Source organism: Serinus canaria, chromosome 6 (genome assembly GCF_022539315.1).
Source record: "Serinus canaria isolate serCan28SL12 chromosome 6, serCan2020, whole genome shotgun sequence".
In the NCBI taxonomy this organism is placed as follows: Eukaryota; Metazoa; Chordata; class Aves; order Passeriformes; family Fringillidae; genus Serinus; species Serinus canaria.
In genome coordinates, this window is record NC_066320.1 from 21,419,876 (window position 1) to 21,436,979 (window position 17,104).

At 53.9% G+C, this 17,104-nt stretch overlaps 1 protein-coding gene across 2 annotated transcripts in view; it reads left to right on the plus strand.

Moving 5' to 3' along the window:
• Positions 1 to 17,104, plus strand: part of SLIT1 (slit guidance ligand 1) — a 60,577-nt gene that overhangs the window by 12,364 nt on the left and 31,109 nt on the right. For both annotated transcript variants that reach the window (XR_007777906.1, XM_050976329.1), the window contains exons 3-4: positions 74 to 145; positions 795 to 866. Coding sequence is in view for 1 of the 2 variants with exons in the window: in XM_050976329.1 (XP_050832286.1) it covers positions 74 to 145; positions 795 to 866 (144 nt within the window). In the remaining variant the exon portion in view is untranslated. The remainder of the gene's footprint in view (positions 1 to 73; positions 146 to 794; positions 867 to 17,104) is intronic.

Here is a 17,104-nt window from a genome sequence, read left to right on the forward strand (position 1 = left end):
TGCCCTGGGTCAAAAGAAGCAATGGGGGCACTGGGGACCACTTTTGCAGAAAGCTGACCCCTTCTCTCTGCAGGCAGCTGATGGAAAACCAGATCAGCATGGTGGAGCGTGGGGCATTTGATGACATGAAGGAGCTTGAGCGGCTGTGAGTGTCTGGTCATGGAGGGAGGTTGGTGAGGGGCTGCTGGATTTAGTTGCAGAGAGCATCCTTTCCTTTTTTCCTTAAACCCTAATGTATCGGTGCTGCCTGACTTCAAACAGCTTCTCTTCTGCCTGGCAGTGGTATTTTACAGTTTGGGAAGCACACCTATTTCTGTTTCTATAGATCTTAGAGTCCTTTCTGGTGCTTTTGAAGTGAGGAGCAGGTTAAACACAAATGACTTTTGCTGTATCAGCTGTGTCCTGTGTGTTAGCAAGGAAGCTGTAAGTTCTGGTCCAGCACTCAGTAAAATAGCTCAGCAGTTTAAAAATCCCAAGCTGCTCGAGCAAATATGAGGAGCTGAGCGAGCAGCAGGTTAAGAGCGCAGTTAAGCAGCAGTCAGCAGCTAACAGCTTGGAGTCCTCTCTGCATGTAATTACAACATTGTGAGTAGGCCTATTAGTGCCCCTTGGTTGTCCCTGTCTGGGATTGTGGTGAGCAGGATGGGGGTGTCCTTGCCAGGTGGGATGCTCTGCTCTATTGGCCTCTCTGAGCGAGCCAAAGTACCCAGCTCTGCGTGATACATCCAGCTGGGCTGCAGATGGGGTCATTGCTTTGTACTCCAAACCCTGACCCTTTTCTTCTTTCCCTGCAGACGGCTGAACCGCAACCAGCTGCACACCCTGCCCGAGCTTCTCTTCCAGAACAACCAGGCACTGTCGCGGCTGTAAGTGCCTTCTGTGTCCATAGGGCTCCCCTGGGAAAGCTGTGGGCTCACCTGGGGACTGCCACGGGGTTTGGAAGTACACTGATGCCTCAGGAGGGTGCTGCTCCTGGGGATGTGCTGATGGTTACAGGTGTGTTGTCCCAGTGAGGGCTCATGGCACGGGAGTGCTCCCTGTTTCTGTGTGAGCTGAGCATGCAGCAAGGTGGGAAATGGGCTGTGACTTGCAGGGGACCTGAGACTGGCAGCGGTAAGGATATCCTTGTAACACATGGGGATATGGGATGAGGTACTGGCAGTCTGGGCTGGGTCTGGCATTGCAGAGTTGAGCTGTGCCTGCACAGTGTCAGGTGGAGAGGTGCTGAGAGCTCCTCAGCATCCTCCCTGCAGGTGGATCACAGGGTTTGGAGCAGGGTTCCCTTACACACTAGCCCAGGTTCTCATAAAAAGAGGGTGTCCCTAAGGGGGTCACATTCTTTCCAGAGACCTCCGTGGGGCACAGAGAGCCCCACAACCCTGCTCAAGAGCTGCCTTTCTGTAGGTGTCTGCAGAAGGAGGGGGAACTCCTGCCCGGGACAGATCCAGCCCTTCATGCCTGCTGCCCCCTCCTCACATTGCTCTACATGTCCCCATCCCTGCCTGTCCCTCTGCCCCTGCAGAAACAGCTCTAGGGACTGTCTCTTGCTGTGCAAGCCCCAGCTCCACAGATCTCTGCTCCTCCTCCCTCTGTGCAGCAGCAGGCTGCTTGGGGAGGGCTGCTGGGGTTTTGATAAATATTCTCTGTTCCATATTGGGTTTCCCTTGCCTGGGGCTGTTTTGCTCAGGCAATGGTGCTTTCAGCAGTGCCAGCATTGTTCAAACAAAGTGTTTACAGGCTCTCAGCTATGTCAGGCACCACATACATTGGGAAGGGTGCTGTGAGGAGCAGAGGGTGCGTGCCAGACTGGGGCTGGGTGCTCTCCATCACTCAGAGAAGCAGCTTATACCCTGTGGATTGGGGTGGTGGTTGCCAGGACACAAGCTTTCTGCTTGCAGTATCTTGTATCTCCATTGATCAGCTGTGACATGAGGATGCCAGGTCTCTGCTGAGGCAAGGCAGGAATGGATGAAATAACTTAAATGTACTGAGACATTCCTAGGACAGGCATGGCCATGTTGGGGCCAGGCAGCCCTGCCCGTGCAGTCAGGCTGTGGCTGAGCCACTTTCTTCCAACAGTGCCAGGGAGTCAGTCCCAGAGTCCAGCCTGGGGTGGGTAATGAAGGGTTAAAACACTGTGTGTGTTGCCAGTATGGGATGTGTGAAGTGGTGGACAGGTGCCAAAGATGGGCCTAGGTAATGGCAGCTGATAGCACAGGCGTTCAATTAATTATCAAATGGCATTTGTTGAGCTCAGCTGTGCCATATCATGGCACCAGCAAGGGCCCATCCTCCTCCAGCCACCCATTGCATAACAGAAACACAGGCCAGAGAATAATTTTACAAATATTGCTGTTTCCTTTTTAATCTTCTCTGGATTTTAATACCAGGCTCTTTCAACAAGCCAACCCTAACAATTCATTGTGGAGATGCAGAAGAGCAGCTTGTCTGTCTCCTGCACATACAGTGTGCCCCTACACAGCTGCCAGGCTCGTGTGGAGCCAGGACTGTGCCACGTTGTGCAGGGGGCTGTACACACCCTGAGGGTTTAAGAGGACTATGCAAGATGTTCCTTACAGCCACCTCACACTCAGGTGCATTTCAGCCTCATACTGTTGTTTTACTGCTCACTGCAATAAGGGGGTTATTTCAAACCTTTTCCATCCCACCGTGTCTTGAAGTTGTTTTCTGGCCATTTCTGCCATGGCAAACTGACCAGGTGGATTCCAGCACCTGGAGCTTTTCTTGTTCAATCTAGGGCTGTGTGCATGGGCTCAGATTTTGCAGCTCCTTAGCTACAGCTGGTGCCATGTCTTGGGGAGCTTTGATGTGTGCTTGGAGCAGAGGGTCCCTGTGATAGGACTGGGGACAGGGGACACACTGAGTCACCCTCCAGCCTCCTCTGCAGCAGGTTCCCCCACACATATTAATGAGGGCAGGGCTGCAGCATTGGGGTCTGCTCAGAGGGCACATCAGGACCCAGTGTCCTTACAGATCCTCAAGTTCTGCATTTGTGCAACAGAGCCCTGAGTGCCAGAAGACCTGCTGCTCCCTCTCCTTGAGGCTGCTGGTTGCTGAGGTGCTCAGGGGGATGGCAGGGCAGGGGGTGCCCTGGATGGCTTGTCTAGACACATGTGCTGGCTTAGCAGGAGGTGGGATCTGGACCAGTGCTAGGCCAGCCAGTGCAGGAGGTCATAAGGACACACTTAAATTGCTGGAAACCCGGGTCAGGCTACAGGGATATGAGTCACTGGGGAACAGGTTTAAGCTAAATTGAAATCAGCTCTCCTTGAACGAAACTGGAGCCTCCCCACTGGGCTTTGCACTTGTTTAACTGCTGAAATGGATCTGGGGTGGCCTCACTGCTCAGGACCCCCTGCCTGCCCAGAAATGGGCCAGGTCTAGGAAAAGAAGGCTCTTACCAGCACTGTTTTCTTGCAAACCCTGATCTCCAGATCACGTGCAGCAAATATGCCTCCCCTTGACCCGCTGGCTACAGCCAACCATGGCATGTTTCTCGAGTTCTGGAGTCCTTGCTAGGTCCTCATGTCCTCACACCATTGTACTGGGAGGCCTTGAATTGGCAAAAACTGACTGAATGAGTCAGGCTGAGACCTGTTTAGCTGGGAAATGAGGCTGTCTGGTGGCAGCTGAAGCAGAAAGCTAGGGGTGGATTACAGGAGCAGCTGAGGGTTGCTTAGATGGGCCCTTGGGTGCTAGCCTGGGTGCTCCAGCCTTTTCTAGACACAATCTTGATGGATCTTTTTCAGCACATCAGTTACACAGAAGATGAAGACAAGTCTGTTGAATTAGGGGTATGTGATACCCATAGAGCAGTTTCCCACTGCACCTTTCCTGCTGAGCCTGATGAAAATTTTTCAGGAGCACAAGAGGAGTCCCTGAGGTTCAGGTTGGGATGGAGAGCTCTTGGTGCACCTCCTGAGTGTCAGAGCCTAATCCATGCTGTGGTACTTTGTGGTCTCCGAGCCCGGCTCGAGCTACAATTAGTTACACGGAAGTTGGCTGTAAAGAGCATTTGTGCATCGGAATAATGGAAAGGGTTGGAGTTAAACCTGATCCGTCGGGGCTTAAATAAACTGGGGAATGGCAGGAAAGGGCCAACGGGAAGCAAACCTCAAATGAGGGCATGGGGGAGGTGAGACGCCTGGAGAGGAATGTTTTCCCCTTGGAATTTGGAAATACTGAGCTGCCGCCTGCCCAGAGCCCATTTCAGTCTGAGATAGTGGGGGTGGTCCTTGGCAGTGGGGCCAGGAGGCAGCAGGACTCCCTGCATGGCTTCTTTATTTATGTGTGGATAACTCATTAAGCAGTCCTGGTGGCTGGAAATGGTGCTGAGCTGAGGTTTCGCTGGAGAGTGCCTGACCTCAGTGACCCGTTCTCAAACTGGATTTAATTAAACTGTCAGCACTGGACGGAAGAACAAAGCTTTGTGGGCTCAGGGGGGAAAGCCAGGGTCCCCCAGCAGCTCACTGGGGAAGAGCACATCTCCTGCGAAGTGGAGGGCTGATAAGAAGATGGATCTTTCCTTCCAGTGAGGAATACCCAGGCAAGAAGGTGACCTCTTCTATTGCAGTGCCCAGCGTTGGTCCCCAGTGTGCCACAGCACACTTGGCTCAGCAGTGGTGCTCCAGTAGAGCCCTGATGCACACCAAGAGCCAAGGGGATGCTGGTAGATCTTCTTTCACCCTCTCTCCCAAGCTGGCAGGAGTTGGGGTTTTTTCCCAACAGCCCCCAACAGAAAAAGCAAGCAGAGTTTCTCTCTGCTTCCTTCTGGGGGGGAAGGATGAGATAGGAGTTTTGTAACACTCTCTCCCTTCTCTGCTAATGTCCCCTTAAAACCTCCTCCTGAAGCTGTTTCTAAGTCCCTTGGGAGTTCTGGATGGGGGATGCAAGGAGGAGAGAGGAGTCAGGAATGGCTGTAGCAGCAGGGTGAGGACAGAAATGCTGTGGGCGCATCATCAGGGAGGCAAAGACGTGGGCTGTTGAAATGTGCTAAAGGCAGCCAGGATGGCTATAAATAAATAGTTTTCTCCAAGGGAAGCCAAGCTGATGTGAGGGAGGAGAGGAGCAGTGGGTGCTTGGCTGTGAGGAGTTCTGGGGAGTAGCTCCTGCAGGGGAGTCACAATCCCAGATGGATGCATCCCCATGGGAGTGGCTGCCCAGTGGTTTCCCTCAACAAAAGCTGCAGTAGTTGCTCCTTGCTCAGGCAGAATGGGAGCTGAGAGGGAGTGAGTAGAGAGTAGGGGAAAAAAGTCTTGTCTCCAGAAGGAGGGAGATTTAGGACACGGGCCGCAGACTGTCAGTTTGTGTCGGACCCATGCCAGCTAAAATGGTGAAGGAGATGGTGCCACATCTTAGCTGGCAGCCAAGCCCAGGGGGAAGGGCTGCCGTGCTGCTCTCAGTCTGTAAGGGCAGGGGCTCCCTAGAAACAGCATTAACATCTCAATCAGGGCTGGTGACTTTCTGAGCCGGGGACATGTGAAATGTTGTAGGAGCTGGGGGGATTGTCACGCTCCCGTGAGACTCTTCTGTGGCCAGAGCCTGCAGAGGAATAGTGATGCTCTATGGCTGCCTCTGTGTGGGAGCTGACAGAGGGACCAGGGGCTGGTCCAGACCCACTGCAGACCCAGGGGTATTTAAAGGGAGTTTTGAACTGAGTGGCAGAGAGCACCACAGCTGGGTGTGCTGCCTTGTTAGGAGAGATGATATTATGGCAAGCCCTGGGGCAGGTTCCCCACCCCTGCATTTGGCTAAACCCAGCCCTAATTGCCTTTAGAAAAGCAGGCAGAGAAAAATGGAGGGCTGCTAAATAACTTGAGAAAATGCAAATGACATCCTTCAAGAAGGAGAGGATCTCAACCACACCAGAGGAAGCTGTGAGCTGAGTAGTAGCAAAACAGGGTGACAAGTGAAAAAGGAGCTGTCAGAGAAAGGAATAACAAAACAGGCCCTGCTCAGATGGGGCTGGCTGCGCGTGGGAGGTGTTGCTTGTGAGACTGTACTAGTGACCGTTCCTCTTGGGGCTGCACCAGGAAAGCCCCCAGATAGGGAAGGCAGGGATGGAGGAAAAAAAGTGTTCTTGGTGATGGCTGGATAAAGGAGCGGTTCTGTGCTCCCACAGCGGGTAGTCATGCTTGGTGCCAGGTGGGAGGTGTGGGTGCCAGGTGGGGGCGCTCTCTGGGGAGTGCATGTGCCACAGCTTTGCTCCCTCCCAGTGGAGGAGGCTTGTCTGAGCCCCATTTTCAATTTAGTGAGAGATATTTGGTGCCTGCCTGCTGGTTGGCTCCCTGGAAATGCTGTCACTGTGGTGGGCTGGCTCTGGCTGTGCCCTGGCTCTCCTGTGCCAGACACCCGCCCCCATGTCCCACAGTCACTCCTGTTGGGGCTTTGGTTGAGGTTCACTTCCTCCAGCAAGGTTTTGTGCTGGTTCTGGAGCTCGGCAAGCGCCCAGGAGCCTGCAGCCGCTGTGTGGGAAGGGGCCTGTGGGCACAGCCTTGTGTTTTCATCTTCCCATGCTGGAGCAGGCTTGCTTTGGCTCCCCGGGCACATGCCCCTTTGCTCTTTGCACAGATGTGTATGTGCTGGTGTTCAGAGGTCTGCGGCCCAAGAGTAAAGTACCAAGGTCAGAGCAGAGAGCAGCTTTCCTGGAGCAAACCTCCCTGCTTCCCCTTCCCTAGCATCCCTCATTTTGTCCCAGCTCCCCCTCTAGCAGCATCCCCCTCCCCTTGCCGAGTGAGGGCCAAGTGCCCCTGCTGTCACCATGCCCACGTTTTGGACTCCGGGTGCCGTACCCCATCGTGCTCCCCAACAAAGCTCCTTCTGTTGGGGACAGAGCAGGGCTGGGGGGGGGCAGGCTGGGATGTGTCCCCCCGAATACCAATGAGGAGGGGCAGCATGTTTACCCCTGTAGCTGGGGGGAGGGGGGAGCTGTGGGGTTTGTGTGCTGCAAGACACCCCCCCACACCAGCTGGGGGGAAGGGGAAGGGAGGCCTCTCTGTAGCCCCCGGGAACAAAGAGTCAGTGTGGCTCGTGACAGCTCTAAGGAAACCAGGGAAACAAATGTGCCACTAATAGGTGGGGAGGTTACCTAGGGAAGGATGCTGCCAGGCGAGCGAGCGGGCGGCCAGCCCCCTCCCTGGCGGGCTGCCAGGCGCTGAGGGGCTGCTCCTGGCACCCCAGCCTTGGTGGGGCTCATGGGGCTGCAGAAGGGCCAAGCTGAGGCAGGCTGATATGTCCTTGTGCTGCTGGCCCATGGGGACAGCATCTTTACAGATACCTCTGGGGCTTTGTGCTGGGTAACCCTGCTGGAAAGGAGCACCCTTGTGCAGTGAGCTGCTCACTGCCTGCTGCTCTTCTTCTTCCTCCACCATTAATGTGCCACAGATCTCAGCTTTTTTGGGGGGAGGACAGTAAGACTCTGTGGGGGATTCTGAGTGCAGACAACCTCAAGGCCTCACAAATTAAACACATTCTTAAGATCTCTTCATATTTGAGCACTTCCACCAGCATTTTGGGACTTGAGCTGCAGTCTCTAGAGGCACAGGAGTGCTGGGGTGAGGGTAGCAACCATGCCCCAACCTGCAGACAAGCAGCCTCCCTCCTTGCCTCCCACCAGCCTGGGCCCTGTCCCGCCAGGGTGGTGGTGCAAGCCCTGCACAGGGACGCCCCAGCTCTGTTCTGTGCCATTATCCTGCCAGCGAGCCAGGGCTGCCAGGAGTGGGCATTGCCAGACGGCTGCCTGGAGATAATCTGCTCCATTCCCTCCATGCACCCCGTTGTGCTCCTGACTCATGGCCGGCTCCAGTTTTCTGGCTGTTGAGACGCTTCCAGGGTTTCCCTGGCAATGCTCGGGGTCAAGCCCCACTCCCAGTGCTCTCTCCTTGAGCCACTGGTTCTGCTGGGCTTACCCTCTGTCTTGCTTTGGGTGCAGGCTTGGATTTGGGTTTTGTAATGTTATTACAGCGAAAGGGGCTGAGTCTGTGGTGAGGTGCAGCTTTCAGCCCCCTACCCCTTTCAGCAAAGTCCTCTCCCCCACACAGCATCATGCAGAGCATCCCGGTCCAGCTTCCCAGTGGTGCACTGGCAAATGGGAATTTGCAACCCATGGGAAAAACCAATGAAAAATCAAGTCTTCCTAAAGCTGAGCAGCAGTGCTAATTACACAGCTATTAAAACACAGGAATTATTTATTCCCTGCCTGCCTCACAGCTCATTGCCTGCATTGTCCCACATTCAGCCTTTGGCCACCTTTGGTCCCCTGAAAGAGTTAAAAGAGCACTTAGAGGAGCTGATGCCTTTGTCCATCCATTTTGAGCACAGCATAAAGGCATTTCCTTCCTCCTGTTTTCACAGCTCAAATAGTAGAAGAGTTCAAAGTGATATTAAAGAATCGTGAGCAGAATTAGCCTCTGGTAATTTGAGTTCCAAAATGTGGAAGAAAAAAGTCTTATGCAGTGATTTGAGGCTGTTATAACTTGGTACCACTGCATGTGCATCCCCACAGATGTGTGAATGTGCAGAGCCAGGTAATTAACCTGCCTTTGCTGGCTGATCTTCCTGTGGCTGGGTGCTTCAACCCCTCAACTCTCACGCTGGGGCTGCAATGAAAACAAGCTGTCTGCAGTTTCTAGCATTGCTTCCAACAGGGTGCCTCTGCTGTGCTCTTTCTCTTCTGCTCCCAAGGGACCTGTGGTGCTTTTGGCATTGGTGCTAGACCACACAGCCTGCAACCCTGACACCAGCAGCTGGGCTTGGTGGGCTCCAACTTCTTGCCCAAGCAGGCTGCCTGGAGCACTGGGATGCTTTATTCAGTGCTGCAGGCAGGTAAGGTTCCCCATGCTGAAGTGCTGTAAGGGCCAAACAGATGAGTGTAAGTGGGAAAGATGCCCCTTTGCACACCTGGGGGCTTTCCTGGCACGGCAGGGCTCCTAGGTATTGCCAAGGGGAAGCTGTGCCCTGCCTGCAGGGATGAGCTGAGGGTGTCCTGGTTTGGTGAGCCCATTTCCCTGTGTGTGCCAATTGACATCCACGTGCAAGGGAACCCTGCTGGCAGCATGTTGGGGATGGGTTTGGGGAGGTGGGGAGTCACTTTCCAGATTCTCATCTCTGTTAAATTAATTATCATCTCAGGCTTATCCTCACTTAACCAGTGAGTCGCATACTTCTGTAGCTGGGACTCCCACTGCCCTGCCAGAGCTAAGCAGAGTATGGATTAGGGGGTCTTACCAGCTGCCTTCCATGACCCTTCCATGATTGTCGCACCCCCCTTTGCCCACAGAGGCTTTTGTCCTCATTTGTATCTGTATTTCCCTTCAGGATAGGAAAAGCTGGATTAATTTTTACTGCTCCCAAGGGAACTGTTGGTAACTGAAGACATCCTGCTGTCTTTTTTTCTCTAAACTGGGAGGCAGGAAATGGCAGTGATGGTTTAGAATGGTTTCCTCACCCTTCCTTCTCCCTGTCTGGTCCTTGCTGCCACAGCAGTGAGGGATGGCATTTGAGGCAGAGCTGCTTAAAGAGAAAAAAGTGGCACAGACTTTCTGCAGGCCCTGGGGCTGGAGGAGAGGTGTTTTCCTGGGAGGTGCAGCCAGAAAGAGCCTGACTATCCACTTGAGTGTTTGGGAAATGGTAACTTTGGGATTCTAAGGAGAAAGGAGGGAGAGGTGTTAGCTATGTTGCATGGACAGAGTACTAAATGTGGAAAGCACAGGAATAGCTCTCAAAAAGTGTCTCCCATCCTGGAGCTGGGAAGTTCTCCACCCCTAGACCCCTCCCACAGCAGAACTGGGAAAGGGACCTGGGAATTCTGACCCTGTGTCTTTCCACACCTTTCCATCCCTGGTATGAAATTTCTGTCCACCTGGGAGCCCCATAGATGGGTGGATACTTCATCCCCTCCACTTCACCCCATCTAGGATGCTTTTTCCCAGGCCAGTCACTCCGTGACAGAGACTTGCAGCGGCAACAGTGGCCTGGAGATGAGGGTTGCAATTGACCTCACCATGGCACCTTTTGGGATGTTTGCCTGTGGTCTGGTGATTCTTCTTGCCATGGACCAGCACATATCCAGCAAAACATGCAGCAGTGCTGGTCTGAGGCAAGAATAGTGGAAATGCAAAATAGGTGTGGAATGGGGGGTAGGTATTCAAGCCCAGGGATACTCCATAAATTACCAATCATAGGGATAAAGTTGGGGCCGCATTACAGGAGTGGGGATGTGTGCTTGTGGGGAAAACAGGAGCAAGAAAGTGAGGAGCAAGCAAGGGGGCTGGCTGCATTCCTAGGACTCGGTGGTGTTTCCAGCTCTCGCTGTCTGACCGGAGGCATTTCCACCTCCCAGTGTTGTTGTCCTGCTCCAGCTTGCTTGTTCTCCTCCCCACGGGCTCAGCATGTTGCTCATTCCTGCATCCTACGATTTCACAGCATCCCCGCAGCCGGGTGCTAATGAGATTAGACCCAAGCTTTAAGATGTCTCTCTCTATCCTTTGCCATCCAATTACAGAGCCCGCATGGTATCTGATTGCCTGTGAGTGGGGAGGACTGGGGCTGGCTGGGATGGGAGGATGCAGCTGGTCTTTCTGGGCATCAGCCCCGCCGTGCTGAGTGGTTTTCTTTTGGTTTTCTTTCTTTCTCTTTTTTTTTTTTTTTTCCATTCTCCCCTTGGCTTTGAGCAGCTTCGTTTGGCTTTTTCATCACTTCTCGATGTGGCGGCTGGGCAGAATTTGTTTAAATTAACTGCTTGAATGGCAGCGTTTGTGTGTGTTGGTGGGGGGGAGCTCAGACAGCACCAGAATGGATGAGGGGGATTAAAGGTGCCTAATGGGTTCCAGATGGGCATCTTGGACTGGGAAACACCCCCGCAACCCCAAGCCCAGCCTGGGGCCGCTGGTAAGGAGCTTGGGGCTGGGAGCCGGGATGCTACAGCAGGCAGCTGCCTGGTTCTCCTGCGGCAGGGTGGCTGCTCCGAGCGTGTGCCAGTGGCAGTGGGGTGCCCTGAGGCTCCCCAGGGGCTGTGACTGCCCAGCCCTGCTGGGGTGAGCAGGCAGATGCACCACAGGAAGCACCTTTCCTGGCTGGCCCGGAGCATGGGGTGCAGCAGGCTGCACTCCCTGCTGCAAGGCTCTGGCGATGTGGGGCTGGGGACAACCACTCTGTGTGTGATTCCAGCTTTCAGAGGCGCCTCAGCTCAATCATTAGCTGACACTGCAAATGCAGCCCACTGGGGCAGCACCACTGGTGCATCAGTTTCTGCTCTGCAGTCTTGGTTGCAATGAGGAATGATAATATTTAGTCTTTGTTGCTCTCCCTCTGGGCTCTAGAGGAGCTTGGGGTGAGTGCTCGCTCAGTTCGACATCCCTACCACTGCAAATGTCAGCATTTTTTTTCATATTTACAGATGGAAAACTGAGTCACAGAGACAGAACTAAATTGCCTGTGTGGCCCTGCCAGCTGCATTTCCCAGATCTGTAGGGGTTAGAGATGTGGTGACAGCCCTGCCTGTCTTTCAAAGGGCTGTGCCTCCTACCAATGGCCAGATATTTCCTCCAGAGCTGCTGCATGGTGCCAGGGCTGTGTGTTTGCAGCTTGTCTGGTGGCAGAGCCTTGATTTGAAGCATGTCAGTCCCAAATGAGATTAAGACTGTGGAAGTGAAGGGCTGCTGGGGTTTGGTGTCACTGGCAGGGACCTCAAGTTCATTGCTTTTGAGTTTTATTAATGGCTGAGAGCAGGAGGAGAATATAAGCTGTGAGACAGTCATGTGTAGGTCAGCACATTATTTTGTGGGAGATTTTAACTTTTTAGAGGGTAGCAAGGCTACAGAAGTGGGCAGATTTAATGGAAGTGAGTGTCACACAGAACCTTTTGCTATTGATAGCTGGCAAAGCCCTGGTCCTGGTAGGAATGAGCCCACTCACCCTGAAATAGTTTTTTGTGAAGGCAGTGGTTTGCTCTGGTGTGTCCATCTGCATCCAAGCAGATGGCTGAGCCAGGGAATGAGGCAAGGCTCAGGAGGGAGACCCACAGCCCCCTCCCCATCCAGGAGGGAGGTGGCAGAGGAGGGCCCTGGCTGGGTGTCACAGGGACACATAGAGTAGTTGGGAAGTGCTGGCTGACCTCCATCACCTGCTGACCCTCGACCAACGCTCTGCTGGCCAGCCCTCCCAACTCATCCTTGGCCCCACATTCCCCCACCCGGCTCTTGTTTCCTTCCACAAATATTGAGAAAATAAACATCACAGGCAAAAGGGGACATCCCTGCATCCCTCCACACACAGCTGCCTCCCCAGGGAGCCACACAGGTGGTGACCCTGCATTCCTCAGTCTGAGGGTTAACTGAGAGAAAGCAAATATTGGCTTCTCCTGGGGCTGCTCCAGCCTGTGCCTGCTCCAGCCTGTGCCTGTGGCTAGGGCTGCCTCTTGCCTGAGGAAAGGGACTCATGGTGCAGGCAGGAGGTCCCCATCTCTGGCAGGGGTGGTTGTACAAACATGTCTCTTCACCCAGGTAGCTCGAATTCCCCATTGTAGCCTTGAGCCTGCTCCTTAGGACAGGATCTTCCTTTCCCCTATCCTCCTTGACTCCCTTCATCCTGGTCTTGTCTCTTAGCAACTCTCCTGCCCAGGACCTGGGCTGTGTGGGGAGGGATGTGACACTTGCTATGCATCAGTCACTTTGTCACCTCCGGAGTAAGTGTGAGGTCGATAACCCTGGAGCACAGTGAGTGACGATGGAGCATCCCTGCCATGCCTCCCCCCCGGTGGCAGCCGCTGCTCTGCCTCCAGCTTGACACCGATCCCCGCTACAATAACGATACGGGTGGCAATCAGGGAGGAATTAAAGGATAATTAATGCCAATCCACATGGAAAATTGCTCTCGTCAAACAAACCTGATATCATTTTTTTGATGAGCTGACAAATTGGGTTGATAAGTAGCGACTGTGCTGACATGATATACCGAGACTTCTGCAAGTCATTTTGCTCTTGCCTGGAGGATATTGCCATGAAAACATTAATATTCTGCGAAAGCCTGTGGAGCATTTCTGACAGCGTTTTTCACTGGTAGAAATTCCTGGGGGAATTACAGTGGTCATCTCTCTGGCAGGGTGCAGTGGGGGTCTGATGGTGGTGAAGTAATGTGGTGAACTAATTCTCACCATCTCTGCAAAGCTGCGGTGGTCTTGGAATCTTTGGTGGCGTGACTGACTTTTGCCAATCAGCTCTCAATATCCTGGTCTCTCGTTGCCTCCTCTTTCTGCCTTGCACCAGCTGAGGGTGAGCTGAGTAGTGTGGGTGGTGCAGCTTGGGAAGAAACCACCTGCACAGTGAGAGAACTCAGTCTAGGAGGACACGTGAGCCAGCGGTGAAAAGAGCAGGGCTGGTGCTGCGGGCGGGATGCTGGTCTAGCGAGGATGCTCCACCTGAAACACCTGCACTGGGAAACAGCCTCATGCAAGGTCATGCAGCTGGGGAAAAAAAAATGTAGGTCACAGCTACAAGACGGGGAGCAGTGTCTGGGGATGTGGTTACATTGAAAAGGACTTAGCAGCCATCGTGTAAGCCTGCTCTGGGATGTGGGCTTCCAGCTTGGGCAGTGATGGATGCACAGAGTAGCTCTGGGTACTGGGGAGTTGCCAGTTTGGGGGGCAAGGAGGGAGGCCTCTGCTGAGCACAGTTTATGCTTCAGGGCCCACAGTTTAGAGAGATGTTGGGAAATTAGAAAGTGCTCAGAGAGGAGGTATATTGGAGGATAATTGGAGGTCTGGAAAATCTGCCTTCCAGTGAAAAGAATTAAAAAGCTCAGTCTATTAAGTGTATGCAAGAGGAGGCTAGGAGAGAAATTTATCTCCATCTCTGCATACCTGCATGGGAAAAAGCCATTAATTACAAAAAAAAAAAAAAAAAAAATAAGAAAAATAAAGGAGAAAAAACATAAAATCATTCAATAGCTGCAGACTGAAACTAGACAAATTCAGACTAGAATTAAATTTGTCTTTTTCACGACAGAGAGCAATTAACCATTGAACACTCAGCTGGGAAGAGGTGAATTGAATGTCCTTTGAAGTTGCAAAGGAGACTGTACTTCATTTCCCAATGGTGAAAACCGGAAGTGTCAGTTGGAGCAGAAATCCCTGGGAGGACTCTGGGTCTGGGCTGAGTGCTCAGAAGTGTCCCAGTGATAAAGTGTCCCCTTCTGGGTGATGGATGACACCCCATCCACTCTCTCTCTCTGGGTACTGGGGACATAAGTCCAGTGCCTCCAACACAGACCAGGTCCTTAATTGCTCTCAAAACCCCCAAACATCCACCTCTGTGAGGCTGGCAGAGCAAAACCAGCTGCAGAGGCTCTTCTCTGTCTGGGATGATGTGAGTTGATGTCTGAACAGGCACATCTGTGGGCAGGGATGGTGCTGCCACAGCTGGGGGCTGCTGGAGGGGGTTCCAGGCTGGCCCTGCTGCTCTCAGCCAGGCTGGGGAGATCCACTGGCGCCGGTCTTCCCATGCTCTCCCCAGGGGATGCTCAGCCGTGGCCTTTCCGACCTCTATGCTGCAGTCCTGTCTGAGCATCTTAGGCAGAAATGTATTTTATTAGCACTGTAAAAGGGAAAGACAGCCTTGCTGTAATTTTATGAGCTCTAGAATACCTTGCCTGGTGAGGTGCTGGCTGAACTTTCTGAGGGCTTTGACTTAGAGTTCACAGGGCAAATGGCAGGGGTGGCTGAAGTTGTTCTCTCTTCCCTACGCTCCTCTCTTGTCCATCACAACTGTTCTCCTGGCTCCACAGAGCCAGACAGGACCTGTTCCTCTCCCGTTCCCATCCATTTGCAGAGAGATGCCAGCAGTGACTGTGACAGCAAGGCCAAAACAGAGTGCTCCTGGATTATTCCAGCGTGGGGTTTTCCTGTCCGTCAGTGCCCAAAATTGTGCCTGGAACAATAAGAATGTGAAACTGGGCTGTAGATGAGGTCATAGCTCTGGGGAAGTTACACTGTGGCTGCATATTTGGGGACACTTACAGAGTGGGGGAATGCTGTGGGGTGCTGTTGGTGCCCCCGTGAGCAGGGCACTTGCAGCCTGCCAAGCCCTGATCCTCAGGTTGTAGAACTGTCTTTACATCCTCTGGGAATCTTTGTCCTCCTGTCCTTGCCGCCTGCCACTGCAGGGCCTGGGTTTTGTGCCTTTGCTTCTTTTTCTTCCCTTTATTTTTCAGCCTCTTTCACAAAGACACCTATTCTCCCCTCACCGTGCCCTGGGGATTTACACAGAAAGCTCACCCTCAACATGGCAAAAGAAAGGCTCGGGCGGCTCGGAAGAGGAAGCTCACACAAAATGTGGTGTGTGGCTCTTTGTGTCCCCTTTGTAATTCCTCTGCACAATGAACTGCCCTGGCCACCCACCAGCCCTGGCTACCCCAGGTGCCTCATCCCTCATGCCTCTCGATGTGGCAGTGGGCAGAGATAGGGATGCTCCTCGACGAGCGGCCGAGAGCACAGCCTTTGTGCTCAGAAAAGGGGAAATTTGGGCAGGATGGAGATGGCCATGTTCCTGCAGCAGCAAAAAGCACCTTGCATCCCCGCTAGCTCCCAGGCAGAGCGCTGGGGGTCCCTCCGGCAGAGCCCTTCCATCAGCCGCGCTCTGACGGCTTTTAACATGCTAATGACCCTCTCAAGGGCAGGAGCAGCTCTGTGTAAAACCCATGTTCAGCCCTCGGTCATGGACATTTGCTCGGAGACACAGTGTTAAATATTTATCCTCCCCGCCTCCCCCCCAGCTCCGCAGGCATTAACAATAGCGATTGCAACCGGCCCCTTCCCCCTCGCCGGGAACATGTGGCTCCCGGACCATGACAGCGAACGTTATCGTTTGTACCTGTGAATTATTGATAAGGTGTAAGATAGTTCTTGCGGTGAAAAAATAATGAGAGGGAGAGGCTGCAGCCTGGCAGGGCAGGCGCTGCCTCAAACCCTCTTCTCGAGGGGCAGAACGGGAGGTGGGCCCTGTTCCTGCTGGGCCCATCCACCAGCTGACCAGGCCGGCCCTCAGCAGCGTGTGGCCAGCGCCCGGCTGCCGTCCTGCCTGGTGAACTGCTCTCGGCATGGGTCTGGCTGGCGCCTGTCCCCTCCTGGCCGCCCGCCACCTTCCCCGGGGGAGGTGGGCAGCTGCCCGCCCTGCCCGGCCCACGCTGCCTGCGCCCCCCGTGAGCCAGGGCCCGCCGCTCCGGCAGCTGCCTGCGGCTCCTGGGGCTGAGCGGGCCGGCCCCGCTGCTCACCCCGCCGCGGGAAGGGGCAGGCACTGCCCGGCCCTGCAGACGCTGTGGCTCCTAGGAGCAGGTGGGAGACCCTTTCAGCTGGCCAGGCTGAGGGGCTCCGGAGGTCTCCAGGGGCTGAAGGACGGAGAGTGGTCCTTGGCCTGTGGCTTTATGGCCACTGATATGCTGTCCCTGTGCCCTAATCTGTCTCTGGAAAATCAGGGATGAGTCTCTGGAAAGCAGGTGGCAGTCCTGAAAAGGGGTCAGGTTTAGGGCTGTCGTTTGGTTGGAAGGTGAATGCAGAGTGTCCATCCCCTTATCTGTGTCCCAGAGAGCCCCTGTGTCTGCCAGCTGGGGCAACTCTGCACTCTGGCTCTGTTTTGCAAGCCTCTGGGATGCCATGTGGGAAGTGCAGATGGCTCAGGGGGATCTTGTCATGGTGACGTGGGCAGTCTGATTAAAATGGTTCAAAGCCCAGCTTTGATATACTTAGACCCTCAATGCTGCTGCTGCTGTGTTTTGCAGGGAGAGCACGAGCAGGAGAGTCCAGGCATTAGCGTGCAGATCTGGGCCAGTCTGGGGCTGTACATCTGTGTCCCTGGGCCTGGTGGTGGAGAGCCAGGGTCTTCCTCTCTGGCCCACCTCCCCAGACTGCTCTTTAGGTTGTGTGCATGAGGAAGTATTGCTGGGAGACGAGCACTGAACAGTCTTTCCACCAGCCTCAGAAGATGGGCTGGACTCCTGGAGGGGCCGTGTCCCCCTCTGCTGCTCCCCGTGGTGCTGCTTTTCCAGGTGTGCTGACACAGGAGCGGGCAGAAAATAGCAAAGGCTCTAAAGTGAG